Below are 16,279 nucleotides of genomic sequence, written 5' to 3'. Positions count from 1 at the left end.
TACATACATATATATACCTATCTATCTATCTATATATATATATATCGACGGGCTTCTTTCAGTTTCCATCTGCCAAATTCATTCACAAGGCTTTGGTCGGTCCGAGGTTATAGTAGAAGACACTTGCCCAAGGTTCCACGCAGTGGGACTGAACCTGGAACCATGTGGTTGGTAAGCAAGCTACTTACCTTACAGCCACTCCTGTGCCTATCTGGAAAAAATGTAATTGAAGTATGTTGTATTGAATTTTATTAGAAATGCTTCTGAAATACTGGGTGTCCATAAATTATCTTTACATTTTCCACACTTCCAGTCTTCAAATCGCAAAAGTAATTTATGGACTCCTTGTATTATTCAAAATAGTTATGTATAGCTTAAGACTATAAATAGATTGTTGTTTTTTTTAATCAAATATTCTTTCTGAATGATTTTGATAGCAATGTAACCAAACCATGAACATCTACCTGGTAGCCTGATAGATATAGCAACCAAATCTCCCACAAATTACATTCTATTATCCTTAAAGAGAAGGAAGGCCTACCAGATAATGTATTCTGAGATAAACTATGTCTGAAAAAGACAGGATAGTCGTGGTTAGAATGTATTTGGTTGTAAATGTTTTTGATCAGGGCTGACCTACAGCTAAACACCAACCATTAACAACTGCACAGATGACTTTATTATTAAAATCAAATTCGCTGACTGGCATCTGTGCTAGCGGAGTGCAAAGAGCACCATACGAGTGCGATTGTTTGACAGAGCGGCTAACCGGCTTCCATGCCAATGGCACATAAAAGGGCAACATTCGAGTGTGATCGTTACCAGCATCACCTTACTGGCACTTGTGCCTGTGCTAGTACGGTGCCAAGAGCACCATCCAAGCGTGATCGTTGCCAGAGCAGCCAACTGGCTTCCGTTCCGGTGGCACGTAAAAGGGCACCATTCGAGCGTGATTGTTACCAACGTCGCCTTACTGGCACATGTGCCGGTGGCATGTGTAAAAAAATTCGAGCGAGATCATTGCCAGTACCGCCTGACTGGCCCCCATGCCAGTGGCACGTAAAAAGCACCCACTACACTCTTGGAGTGGTTGGCGTTAGGAAGGGCATCCAGCTGTAGAAACTCTGCCAGATCAAGATTGGAGCCTGGTGCAGCTATCTGGCTCGCCAGCCCTCAGTCAAAATCATCCAACCCATGCTAGCATTGAAAGCGGACATTAAACAATGATGATGATGATAATGATGATCAATTTTTTTCTGATCAAGAAATGGAAGTACTTCCTTTTCCCAAGAACCTCTGAAACCTGAAGGGAAGAGGTTCTAACTCAAACAAATTTAGTTTAGGTTCCAAATTTCATTTCATTTGATGCTGCATTGTACAATAGTGATTATATAAACATAGAAAGTGAATTCAGACAATATTCTAGGAGTTGTTATGAGAATTAGATACATAATAACAGAGTTATTAAAGAGCTATATACAGTTTATTAGTCGATACAAATGACAAAGTAGCCAATAAAGAACAGTGAAGCTCTTAGTACAAAACAACATCATAGAGTGTTAATGGCATAATGAAGTGCATCCAGTACACTTTATGAAGAGGTGGACAAATTGAATACGTGACAACTTCTATATACGGATACCACAGAACGATGCACCAAGTACATTCTTTAAATTGGTTGGTGTTTGGAAGGACATCCGGTCATAGAAGCTATACCAAAAGCAAAATGGATTGGTGAGATGTGGTCTCTTGACCTCATCTAGAAGGGCAGTAACTATTAGCAAAACTGATTCATACCATGATGGTCCATTCCATTCCAGTATGGAAAGTGGATGTAAAATGATAATAATGATTATAGGCGAGCTGGCAGAAACTTTAGTGTGCCGAGCAAAATGCTTAGCGATATTTCGTCTGTCATTACTTTCTGAGTTCAAATTCTGCCGAGATCGACTTTGCCTTTCATCCTTTCGGGGTCGATAAATGAAGTACCACTTTCGAAACTAGGGTCGATGTAATCGACTTAATCCGTTTGTCTGTCCTTGTTTGTCCCTTCTGCGTTTAGCCCCTTGTGGGTAGTAAAGAAATATATATCTGCTTCAGCCAGGTTAAAAGTTGATTTATCATTCTGGTTTCAAAGTTTTTATAATTTATTATAGAAGACTATTTGGTTGTTGTGGCATATTTTTTTCTGTAAATATGCAAATTTACAGAATCATTCAGCCCTAGCTACGATTGAAAAGTAGTTGCAGTAATGTTTAAAACAAATTTAGATAGAGCTATATCACAGAACATGTGATAGTGGACACATGGGCACTGAGCTGTATCAGAGAACATGTTGTGTAGACAAGTAGACACTGAGCTGCATCGTTCAGAACTGTGTCAAGGAAATGATACATCATTGGTTTTGATGAGGTGTTGATTTTTAGAATGATATTGTAGGGTTAGTGTGAGAGACCAGATCTGGCCAGTTTGAACATAAATCAGGTAGACTACTTTGGATGGATATGGTCGGTTTAAATGCAAGTGGGTTAAACTGTCATGCCAAAACTAACAGTGCCATACAGAATTAGAATCATAAGACATCATAACATCACATAGAGCTGTGTCACTTGGATCTTATCAAACAAAGCAGCCATATTCCTACCGCTCTATGTCACACTGGTGAGACCCATATTGGTGTACGGGATTCAAGCCTCTTCTCCTTATCTCCTCAAAGACATACAGCATCTCGAAAGAGTCCAGAAGCTGGCTACCCGCATGGTTCTTGGTCTCAGGAATTTGTCTTATGAAGAAAGGCTGAAGACGCTTGACCTTTATTCTCTAGAAAAACGCCGCTGCCATGGTGATCTCATTCTTGCTCACAACATCATAAGCGGAAAGTGTAACCTCTCGAAAGAGCTGTTCTTCACTCCTGCTCCAGAGCGTCGGCTGCGGGGTCATTCCGAAAAGCTCTATCTGCGACGATTTCATCTCAATCGAAGGAGAGGGGCTTTCTCCGTCCAGGTTGCGGATCCGTGGAATAAGCTGCCGGACGAGATGGTGAAGATGCCGACGACCGCTCGGTTCAAAGTCTCCCTTGACCACAAGTGGCCTGAACTCTTTACATGAACACCCTCCCTGTACATAACTCCATGTCCCCCTACATGGCCTTGCTTTTTGCTTTTTGAGCCAAAAAATTAACTAACTAAAATGATGAAACAAGAATACCTCTGGTGATAGATAAGAACACTCAGCATATTCTCTCAAATTATATGCTTACTAGCAGAATTGCCCGGCGTTGCTCGGGGCTGAATTGCTTGAAAGTACTGTTAATGATTGCACTGAATTATGATGATTATTCAGGCAAATATTGATATAAGTTTACGGTGGGAGATAAGGACTTAGCGATCAAATGTGTGCCATTGCATTGTTTTGGGGGAACCAAATTTCTGATGAGCATTATAGGGGCACCAACTTTAAGTTTGAGAAAGTGTGGTGGTAGTCCGGGGTGCTCAAAGGAATTGAGTACCTCTATTGGATAGTTGATGACGTCCTCTGGGTCAGGAGTTGTATCGATAGACTGATATACATAGACTTCCCCAGGAATGAGTTTTAGCATTTCATCATTAATATGGTGAACAGTTTTATTCCTCGGGGCCAGTATAGCCTTTTTGCCAATCCAATCCATATTCTGATAATTAGCTTGTAGATCTGGGAACACTGCATCTCTGAGATCAGAAGGCGTCTTAACAATGGTACAAATGGAATCGATGGCAATATTACCATTTACATCTCCTGGTATTTTGCCTTCGCCAAGTGCAAGGAGAGTGTGAGGAAATGCTGCTGATGTGATATTACGTCGCATATGAGCACTCATATTGGTGTGAAGTTTGAGAGTTACTTCCCTTTATTTAAAAAAATATGCATTAAAATGGAAAAAAATGCTGGTAAATTATTTGTAAAATCGTAGACTCATCGTAGACGTGCGCTAATACCCAGAAGGGCTCGATATGAATCACGACTATAAGATACCCGGTTTTGGTTAAACTGCATCGCAAAATGTGGGAGTAGTTAGGAATCTAAATCGGAGTAGACAGACACACAACCTTTCTTTTATATATAAATATTTTCGTCCTAAAAAACTTTGTATGGATTGAATGGTTACCTCTATGGAAATATATACACGCACATTATACATACATGTGTGTATAGATGAATATATAAATACATTTAAATATCTATATACACTTTTGGGCGATCTTTCTGTTTCTTAGAGATAACTTTAGATCTTATTTTCATCCTAAAAAACTTGTATGGAGTGAATGGTTACCTCTATGGAAATATATACACACACGTTATACATACATGTGTGCATAGATGAATATATAAATACATTTATATATCTATATACACTTTTGGCGATCTTTGTGCTACTTAGAGATAACTTTAGATCTTATATTCGTCCTAAAAAACTTTGTATGGAGTGAATGGTTACCTCTATGGAAATATATACACACACATTATACATACATCTGTGTATAGATGAATATATAAATACATTTAAATATCTATATACACTTTTGGGCGATCTTTCTGCTACTTGGATATACTTTAGGTCTTATATTCGTCCTAAAAAACTTTCCTGTCACACACTCACACACACACACACACACACACACGCACCCTCACACACACACACACGCACACACTCACACACACACACACACACACACACACGTTAGCTTACAATTTTATTTATATATTTGCGTGTCTATGTGTGTAAAGAGGAAGTGGGAATGCAGAGTGAAAGAGTCACTACAAAAAGTGAATTACTTTCACTTTAATCGTTGCACACTTGCAAAGACAAAGGAGGAGAAATTAGGGTGATAGCGTCAGTGAAACAGTTCGCTCCGTTTGTGTGTGTGTGCGTGTGCGTGTGCTGTAGCCCACACTAAGAAAAGCATTTGACTTAGACACCACAATGTGAGTTTTCTCTAAATTTTGCTTAATTGGGGTTGAAATTTGAAAAACTGGACCTGGCACGACCCGATGCATTCTACTCTTAAAAATGCTAGGTAAATTGTAATTGAAGAAATCCTATATTGTAGATTTCTATAAGAGACAAAGGGAGGCAGATAAAATCTGCCTTTTATAATAAGAGATTTATAATTCTCTCAAATTTAATACTTATTTATTCACTTTGTTTTGAATTAATCATGCGTTATCTCATAGCTTTGAGATTTCAATTATGTGACTGTGTATCTTTAGAATGACATTGTAGGGTAGGTGCGAGAGGCTGGATCTGGCCAGTTTGAACATAAAACAGCCAGATATGGCTGGTTTAACTCTTTAGCATTCAAATTTCTCTATGAAATGTAATGCTTATTCATTCACATTGTTTTGAATTAATCATGCATTATTTCATAGCTTCAAGATTTTAACAATGTGATTGCTTATTTTTAGAGTGACATTGTAGGGTAGCTGCAAAAGGTGGAATCTGGCCAGTTTCAACATAAAACAAGCAGAATATTTGAGCCAGATATGGCCAGTATAAATACTAAGGGTTGAATGCTAAAATATTAATGTAAGATATTCCATTGATCTGAATTGGTAAGCAACAATAAAAACTAAGAAATTATGTTGAAGACATTTTGGATTTGGACTTTAAAATTTGGGTTGTAATCATCTATTAGAATTCATTGATTTGATTTTTCATTTTTGAATCCTGAAATTGAAGATCTAAATTCACTTTCTTAAATTTCTAAGTCTTGCGAAATTTTTGGCATTACTGGAAATGAAGAAATGTGTAGATACTTGTTGACCAATTAGAATTTTATTCTAATTGTTTTTCTAGTTCTCTTTAGTATTCATGTGTCCCATGAGACTATTCTGGAAACCTGATGTAAAATCTTTGTAAGATCATTAATTGTCATTTTTATTTTTAACAATGGGAGAAGATTAGCAGATTGGTTAGAGCATTGAAAAACAAAATACCATTTTTATATTTGTTCCACGTCTCCTTATATGCTGGGTTCAAGCCCAACCAAATTCAACTTTACAAATTCAACCTTTTGGAGGTTGATAAAATATAGAAAGAGTCAAACACAGGGGTTGATATTATTGACTGCTCCCCTCTCCTACCAAGTTAGAAACAATTGCTTTTGTTTGTTGTTGTTGTTGTTGTCGTCGTCGTCTTCTTCTTCTTTTGTTGTTCTTGTTGTTCTTGTTGCTGTTGCTGTTGCTGTGGTTATTAAGGCAATGAACTGACAGACTCATTAGCATGCCAGACAAAATGCACAACAGCATTTCTCCTAGCTTTCATCCCTTTTAGGGGGTTGATGAAATCAACACCTGTTGAGTACTGGGGTCAATGTAATCAACTTAACCCTTCCTGAAATTGCTGGCCCTGTGACTAAATTAGAAAGAATTATTGTTATTGAGTAAGAGAGCAGTGCATGTATTATTATTATTATTATTATTATTATTATTATGATTATTATGATTATTTGTCTAGTGGCTGTAGGGAAAGAGGTAGTATGGTGGACCTGTTTGAAAGGGCTAAAGACAGACACTTTTCTCTTTGGTCAAGCCCCCATCAACTTTTTCAAAGTTTCCCTTGAAAAGGAAGCTGAGAGTGGAGAGGGAAGTGTTGCCTTGTAGCAAGTTTGTTGAAAGGTGGGTGAATGTTGGAAGAATAGCCAGTGTGAAAGGACCAATTCTGAGCATGCACCTGTAAAAAAAAAAAAGAGCTCTTGCCCTTTTCTTCAGGCACCCATGGCTTTTGTGGGGTTTTCCATGAGAACCTTAAAGTGCCTCCCCTATTGGGAGTTTGTTTAATTTTTATATTGTGTACACACAATATAAGTAACCCATTGTATCATCTTGTTTTTGTCTTTTATGTTGTTGTTTGTCAATTAATATTTTGTATGTGAGCCCTTGTGGCTAATAAAAGAATTAATTAATATTGTTGTTGTTGTTGTTGTTGTTGCTATTATTATTAGGGCTGAAAGCTGGCAGAATCATTAGAGGGTCATAAAAAGTGCCTTAGGTTATTTGTTCTGGCTTTTTACATTTTGAGCCCAAATCTTGCCAAGATCAACTTTGCCTTTCATCCTTTTGGAGCCAATAAAATAAAGTACTAGTCAAGTCCTGGAATCGGTGCTACCGACTAACACCGACCCCACCACTACCACCATCATCGTTGTTGTTATCGTCATCACTTGAACATCCACTTTTCCATGCTTGCATGGCTCACATGAAATTCGTTGAAGCAGAATCTAGTTTAATAATAGCTTTATCAAACAAATGAAGATGAAAAGAAAGCAAAAAAGTAACTGAACTGAACTGCACTGATTTTAGCAAACAAACAAAAACTTACGTTTCTTTTTCATATCTAATTGTTCCTATGTGAAAAAGTCTGTATGAATTTATATTAACACACATACACACACACACACATTAAAAAATTGCAAAGAAAAATGATGGAAGAGCATATGGAAAGCAAGAAAAAATCCGCATCATCATCATCATCATTGTTCGACCGTGGTCGAGACAATGGAATTTACCATGCTACGCCAGAGTTCACGGTCCATCATGGCATTACGGAGGTCCTGTTGCTGGATGCCTGTATCCCTGGAGATTACATCAGGGTAGGAGAGTGTGCGCCCTCTGGTGTCGCGAGTAGATGGCTTCCAGAGGAGAAGAGTAGAAATTACCTCTTTTTCAGCTCTACAACAATGTCCAGCAAACTGGACTCTCCTACCTTTCACAAGAGATGACACAGGTGGTAGTTTCCCATATATTTGCATTTTGGTTGGATGGCGCTTGCCCGCACCCTCAGCTCTCTTGGCCATCTAGAAGAAAAATCCGCAAAGGACATAGATATGCTCTCCCCTCATGAGTTATCGATCAGAAATCATCAGAATTTCATGTGTATACATACACATACACACATATATGATACGCTTGTATATACTTATATAATATGTATATGTATATACTTATATGATATTCATATAAATAATGCAATATTGCATTATGTATATATCATCATCATCATCATCTGCATTATATGTATATTGCATTTTGTGTGTGTGAATAAAGTAAGAAAATGAAGATTTAGCATTTAATAAAAAATTGTTATCAGGAAAAATCAGACATAGTCCCTTACAGCTGTTTCGGTTCAGCCTAAAAGATTAAATAGTAATTATCAAAATCATTATATTAGGCAAAATCTCTTTAGAGGGGTAGAAAAAGGATATATCGTTAGATTTTTAATGTGTTACCTAATATTAGGATTTTAATAATTACTATTTAATCATTTAAGCAGAATTGAAACAGCTGTAAGGGTCTGTTTGATTTTTGCAGATAATAAATTTCTATTAAATGCTTATATCTCCATTTTCTTACTTTCTTTTAAATGATTATAAACCATGATTTATATATAAATCTATTGTTTTATGAATATTATTATTCACAACAAATATTAGGTATTGAACCAGTAATTCATTGGATGATACCTTCCCTTAATGAGGCAAATTTAACCCCTAGTTGAATATATATCTATTTCTTTATTACCCACAAGGGGCTAAACACAGAGGGGACAAACAAGGACAGACATAGGTATTAAGTCGATTACATCGACCCCAGTGCGTAACTGGTACTTAATTTATCGACCCCGAAAGGATGAAAGGCAAAGTCGACCTCGGCGAAATTTGAACTCACAACGTAACGGCAGACGAAATACCGCTAAGCATTTCGCCCGGCATGCTAACGTTTCTGCCAGCTCGCCGCCTTATATCATCATCATCATCATCATCAATAAACATCTGTTTTCCATGCAGGCATAAGTAGGCCGGTTTAACAGGAGCTGACCACCTGAAAGGCTGCTCAGGGTCCATGTCTGTTTTGGCTTGGTTTCTATGGCTGTATGCCCTGTCTAGCACCAATCATTTTACAGTGTGTACTGGGTGCCTTTATGCAGCACCAGTACAAATGCTTTTTATGTGGCATCACATATATGAGCCTGCAAGACTAGGGATGCTCAGCTGGTTGGGGTTGCGAGGCAACTGCATTTTTTTACTTAGCTTGGTGTGTCTTTTCAAGCATAGCAAACCGCCAGGAGTTTCTTATTTCTTTACTGCCCACAAGGGGCTAAACATAGAGGGGACAAACAAGGACAGACAAAGGGATTTAAGTCGATTACATCGACCCCAGTGCGTAACTGGTACTTAATTTATTGATCCCGAAAGGATGAAAGGCAAAGTCGACCTCGGTGGAATTTGAACTCAGAACATAGCGGCAGACGAAATACGGCTACGCATTTCGCCCGGCGTGCTAACGATTCTGCCAGCTTGCTGCCAGGAGTTTCTGTCCCCTGTCATCCCTTCTGTGGGTCCCAATGATTGTAGATCCTTTCTCAGCAATTTGTCCCACATCAACACACACACACACACACACACACACTCACATGTATATATTGGCTGACACTCCTGTTGTAAATGACATTTGAGTGGTCAACAATTCCTTACTGAACAACTTGTATAAATGATTTGTTTATAATGACCAAATATTTCTGAACTTTTTTTTGGCAGTAATCTTAACCCTGACCTTTGTTGATTTTTCTGGGACATTGTTTGTTTTTTTTTTTTTTGTTTTTTTTTTTGGTAAATAAATGCACTCCGTAAGCTATCAAATATGGTATATATATATATTTTTTTAATAAAGTTTTTTTGAATTTATATATTTATTTATATTGCTTTTTTCTTTTCTTTTTAAATTTTCCAGTTTGTTGGAATTACATTGCTGATCATCGGTGTTTGGGCTGAGGTGGAACGTCGGAAGTATGGTGCCCTTAATAACCTCATGTCCCTACCTGTAGCCTTGCTGCTTTCTGTTGGTCTAATTATCTTCATCAATGCCATTCTTGGCCTTGTTGGAACATTCCAAGAGCATGTTATTCTATTGAAAGTGGTAAGTAAGCTTTATTTTACTTATTTTAAGTCATACATTGGCAAAATTTTCGTTGCTGTTGTTATCAAGGGAGAATGATTGGTGGAGTTCTTGGGCAAAATATTGCATTTGTATTTTCCTTCACATATGAAGTTCAAATTCTACCATAATCAGCTTTGTCTTTCATTTGTCTAGAGTTTATAAAATAAGTACCAGTGAAGTACTGGGGTCAATTTAATTGACTACATCCTTCAACAAATTTTTATTGCCTTGTGTCCATGTCAGAAATTTTTGTTATTGTCATTGCCGCCAATGATAACAAGGCAGCAAGCTGGTAGGAACTTTAGCATGTTGGACAAAATGTTTAGTGGCATTTCTTCTGTGAGGCCCCAGACAACAGCCTAATATGCCCATGCCTTACGACCACACTAGGTTATCTAGCTTGTCAGACAAACTAATGGCCCATCTTACTTGTATGTGATCTACAAATGACATTCGTGTAGAGACTGAACTGTTTCTGTAAGCAGATACAGTTCTCAGTGTGATAAATGATTGTATTTCATATAAAAGGTTAGCAGTTGTGAGCTGAATGAAGAATTTGTCTACCCTGAAGAGAAAATCCAGTTTTTGCCCTACAACCTGATCACAGAGAGATTATCAGAGAACGTGTAGTTCATACATACAATAGATGACCTGTGTATATATATATATCAATGTGTAAACTTATTGATCTGTACAAAGGCCAGAAGTGTTCATAAAGGCCTTTACTTTTGGATCTGATTTCATGCTGTTGAAGAGATAAGATGTAAATCTTCCTCTGTCTGATGATCTGTGACCTGTTCCTGATATCTTGGTGAATTGCAGTGCATAAATTTAAGCATCCTGCTCAGAGACATGACAAAACCTATGTGCTATGGTTCGAATTAAAGACCTATGAGCTGGTACTCTAAGACTTTATCTATTTGTTTAAAATATCCTGTTTAATTTCAATTATAGTGACATTTAAAAAAAAAACAATTAGGTGCAGGTGTGGCTGTGTGGTAAAAGGCTTACTCCCCAACCACATGGTTCCGAGTTCAGTCCCACTGCATGGCGCCTTGGGCAAGTGTCTCCCACTATAGCCTCAGGCCAACGAAAGCCTTGGTAGACAGAAACTGAAAGAAGCTTGTCATGTGTGTGTGTGTTTGTCCCACCACCACCACTTGACAGCTGGTATTGGTGTGTTTAAGGCGGCAAGCTGGCAGAAACGTTAGCACGTCGAGCGAAATGCTTAGCGGTGTTTCGTCTGCCGCTACGTTCTGAGTTCAAATTCTGCCGAGGTTGACTTTGCCTTTCATCCTTTCAGGGTTGATTAAATAAGTACTAGTTACGCACTGGGGTCGATATAATCGACTTAATCCTTTTGTCTGTCCTTGTTTGTTCTCTGTGTTTAGCCCCTTGTGGGTAGTGAAGAAATAGGTATTGGTGTGTTTATGTCCCCATAACTTAGCAGTTTGGCAAAAGGAGGTTGATGGATTAAGTACCGGGTTTAACAAAAGAATACGTACCAGAACTGATTCATTAGGCTAAAATTCTTCAAGGCAGTGCTCCAGCATGGCGGCAATCTAATGACTGAGATAGAGAAATAAATGATAAAAGATCAATTTTATAAATGACAACAATGAATATTTTTTTATAGACTATGAGTTTATATAATAAAGTACTAATTGAAGAGGAGGAGGAGGAGAAGGTGGAGAAAGAGACAACAGTGCAGTGGAGGAGAAGATGAAGGTGGAGGTGGTAGTTGTAAAGTTAAGGTATGCTTGTAGTGAGATTGATCAAAGGGTAGAAAGAACACTCAGTCACCTCTCATTTCTCCCCCATACTTTTTTCAAGACATGTGGCTACTTACTTATTACCATTAACCTAGATTATCGCATTGTGAAAGAGGTAAAAAAAAAAAAAAAAAAAAAAAAGAAACCCTTTTCAATGATGTGTATGGAGATCAAAAAGTTGCAGCACTATATCTATATTGCATGGAAACAAAGCTTTGCCATAACAAAAGAACTTTTACCGTTTCTTAGACTTGCCAGCATCATGTTTCAGGGTGTCTGTTGCTTTCTTATTCACATGGTTTGTTAAGTAATGGAATGTGTGAAAAATAGCATTCCACCTACCACACTTTTATATTTCATATGTAATATAATTGTGTCTATATATGTATGTGTGTGTGTGTGTATCTATTTATATAAATGTGTGTATTTATGTAAGTATATATATATGTATGCATGCATTTATTTGAAGTCATAAAAATGTATAAACTTTAAGAGAATCTGAAATAATTCTTTTTTCTTCTTCTTTTTTGTAACAGTGGATCTTGATGCACATAAAGCTATAAATAATAGTGTGTAAACATTGTGTTAAAAACCTTTTTTTGATAGAAAATGTTGAAGGCTGCCAGTGGGACTTGAACCCACATCTCCTGTAAACATGACAGGTGTTCTACCATTGTGTATGTCACAGAGAGTGCAAAAGCTCCTGGCAAGTGTTTCCACTCACCATCAAACACTATGACTACTGAGACTGCTAAATAATGTTTCTACTGTGACCATCTAACATTTATTTCTTTACTACCCACAAGGGGCTAAATACAGAGAGGACGAACAAGGACAGACAAACAGATTAAGTCGATTAAATCGACCCTAGTGCGCAACTGGTACTTAATTTATCGACCCCGAAAGGATGAAAGACAAAGTCGACCTTGGCGGAATTTAAACTCAGAACGTAACGGCAGACGAAATACCTATTTCTTTACTACCCACAAGAGGCTAAACACAGAGAGGACAAACAAGGACAGACAAACGGATTAAGTCGATTAAATCGACCCCAGTGCGCAACTGGTACTTAATTTATCGACCCCGAAAGGATGAAAGGCAAAGTCGACCTCGGCGGAATTTGAACTCAGAACGTAACGGCAGACAAAATACCGCTAAGCATTCCGTCCAGCATGCTAACGATTCTGCCAGCTCGCCATCTAATATTGTTTCCACTAACCATTAATCAATGTTTCCACTGTGACCATCAAACAATTTTTCCACTGTGACCATTAAACATGTTTTCACCATGGCTATCAAACAGTATTTCCACTGTGATCAATATATCTTGTATTGTGGTGTTTGACTTTTATCAGTATATGATATAAGACTGACTGTTGTCAGTACATCTCTATATATATAAACAGCAAAATGTCTGTCTGTATGTGTATCCTTTATACAAATCCACAATTTTTCAGTTAGAGGGCTCACACTTTCTATGGTCATACAAAACCCTCCAAGGGTGGTCGTGCACATCTTTACATTTCCCCAGTCAACCCGCAAAGCCATTAAAAAATCAATAGAAGTGACTTTTTGTGAATTTTCTATCTAAAACCCAATCAAAATGCCCAAAACTTGATACGCCAATTGAATGCCAGCTAGCTGTATGCGATTGGTCAGAGATTTGGACAGTACTCGCGTGTATGTGCGCATGCACGCAGCTGTATATGCATGCACTAGCACTATGACCCGGCAACACCGGGTCATAGTGCTAGTCTGCAATAAAAGTTAAATTATTCTTCATCCTCTCATGTCTTTTCATGACTTTTATTCATCATCATCATCGTTTAACGTCCACTTTCCATGCTAGCATGAGTTGGACAATTTGACTGAGGTCTGGCGAACCAGATGGCTGCACCAGGCTCCAATCTGATCTGGCAGATTTTCTACAGCTGGATGCCCTTCTTAACGCCAACCACTGTGAGAGTGTAGTCGGTGCTTTTACATGCCACCGGCACGAGCGCCAGTCAGGCGGTACTGGCAACGGCCACGCTCAAATGTTTTTTTACGTTCCACCTGCACAGAAGCCAGTCCAGCGGCACTGGCAACGACCTAGCTCGAATGTCTTTTCACGTGCCAGTGAGGCGACGCTGGTAATGATGGTGACGCTGGTAACTATTGACTTGACAAAATTAATACTGATATAAACAATAGAAATATAGCAACCGTATCCTACTTTAGGTAGAGTGTTTAATGAAAAAGTTAAGTCGACAGTTAAGCTCTGCAATAGGCATGATCAGTTCCATTTTTCTTTTATTTGACATTCTGTATTGTTTTCATACTACATTTATTTCTATAGTTGTTCTTGTATCTGCTGTTATTGTTTTCTAGTGATCTTCATATAAAGGAAAATCCCTTGCTGTATGCAAAGAACTTTATATTTAGTTATATATTTGTTCTGTCAGCTAGGGCCCTTTCATTAAATCAATGCCTTTCACATTGAATACTTTGCATTTTTATCTTGTTGTTTGACAAGGTCAGTTGACTTTAAAATCTCATGCCCAATGTCAGCAGTTTCAGCTCTGGAATTTCAATAAAAATCAATGGCCTTCATTTTGTTTCTTTTTAGCTCGACTGACTAATGTTAGAAATTGAATTTTGAATAGGATGAAATGAAAGCTTTCATATTTTATTCAAAATGTCTTGATTTAAATATCCTTATTAATTATTTTTATTAAATCAGCGGTGACTTTTAATTATTGTTCTTTGAATATTTTATTTCATTAAAAAAAAAAATTTCTCTCTCTCCCCCTCCCTCCCTCCCTCCGCCTTTCCCCCATCTCTGTCTGTCTGTCTGCCCCCCCTCCTTCTCTCATAGAGAGTAAACTTAGCTTGAAAAGCTAGAAACAAGATAACTCTTGGATATTTCGCTTTTAATTGTTGTTGGGATTGAATAGAATTTTGCTAGAGAGAAAAGAGCAAGAGTTTGCCAATCCAGCTTATTCACTTCAGCTCATTATTATAAGTACAAATTGTTTCCTAAATTGCTGGAACAAAAGAAATTAAAACATTAATGATAAATAATTGATATCATATCACATTAACAGCCTATTTTAATATATACACAATAAACCAGCACACCTAAGTATAATTACATTTCATAAATAATATTTCTTCAACAAATTGTGGTTACACAGACAAATAGGAACATATGTCTACATATTTACATAACCTAATTAATAACAGCCGCGTTTAGTTGCATGATTCATAACAGACAGCAGTGTTCTTGGGAAACTGTTTTTAAATGTGGTTGGCTCAGTTCTTAAGATGACTAAAGCCATGGTTGATCTGAATATAGCAGTAATGCCTTTTGAATGATGGTATATAGTGGACAAGGCACCGAGCTGGCAGAATCGTTAGCATGCCCGGCGAAATGCTTAGCGTTATTTCGTCTGCCGCTACGTTCTGAGTTCAAATCTCGCCGAGGTCGACTTTGCCTTTCATCCTTTCGGGGGTCGATTAAATAAGTACCAGTTACGCACTGGGGTCGATATAATCGACTTAATCTGTGTGTCTGTCCTTGTGGGTAGTAAAGAAATAGGTATTTTGTCTGCTGCTGCATTCTGAGTTCAAATTCCGCCGAGGTCGACTTTGCCTTTCATCCTTTCGGGGTTGATTAAATAAGTACCAGTTACGCACTGGGGTCGATATAATCGACTTAATCCGTTTGTCTGTCCTTGTTTGTACTCTCTGTGTTTAGCCCTTGTGGGTAGTAAAGAAATAGGTATAGTGGACTGGTTGGACAAATTAGTGTCTGAGATAGTGCAGAGTCCTTTTTATAAGCAGTTTTGAAAAATTACCTCTATAAACAAAATATTAATAATGTTCTCCATGTGGTTCTCAGTAGTCACTGCAGGATCTCCTGGTCAGAGTAGTTATAAAACCATATTGTTATTGAATTGGAAAGGATGCCCCAGAACACATGCAACAACTGAAAGAATTCGGGGGTCCCCCCCCCCTTAGGCATGAGAACCCAGATTCAAAATTTCCCCAAGACACCTGAAGAAGGCTGGAGGGTATATCAGCTGAAATGTTGTGTTAGCAACAAACAAGATGAGGACAAATATCTGTCAATTGTAAATAATGTAGTAAACCTTGTAACCAAGGACCACTTATCTGGTTTTGAAGTTGACTTACACTACTGGGGCCTTGTTTCCCACTCACACTACACGAGATTGTTTCAATTTTTAGTTTATATTCTTTTATTCTTTTACATGTTTCAGTAATTTGACTGTGACCATGCTGGAGCACCGCCTTAAAGGGTTTTAGTCTAAGAAATTGACCCCAGGACTAATTCTTTGTAAGCCTAGTACTTATTCTATCGGTCTCTTTTGCTGAACCACTGAGTTATGGGGGACATAAACACACCACCATCAGTTGTCAAGCAATGGTGGGGTGACAAACACAGGTACAAAAACACACGTACATAAATATATATACATGTATATGTATGTGTAAATATATATACACACACACACATACACACAATAGTCTTC

At 37.9% G+C, this 16,279-nt stretch overlaps 1 protein-coding gene across 1 annotated transcript in view; it reads left to right on the top strand.

The window, feature by feature from the left end:
* Positions 1-16,279, top strand: part of LOC115216583 (tetraspanin-15) — a 128,760-nt gene that overhangs the window by 82,456 nt on the left and 30,025 nt on the right. The window contains exon 2 of the mRNA XM_036506342.1: positions 9,766-9,951. Within this exon, the coding sequence (XP_036362235.1) occupies positions 9,766-9,951 (186 nt within the window). The remainder of the gene's footprint in view (positions 1-9,765; positions 9,952-16,279) is intronic.

Source organism: Octopus sinensis, linkage group LG10 (assembly GCF_006345805.1).
Source record: "Octopus sinensis linkage group LG10, ASM634580v1, whole genome shotgun sequence".
NCBI classification, from domain to species: Eukaryota; Metazoa; Mollusca; class Cephalopoda; order Octopoda; family Octopodidae; genus Octopus; species Octopus sinensis.
The sequence above is the reverse complement of the archived record's forward strand: the minus strand, read 5'-3'. Positions and strand labels throughout refer to the sequence as shown.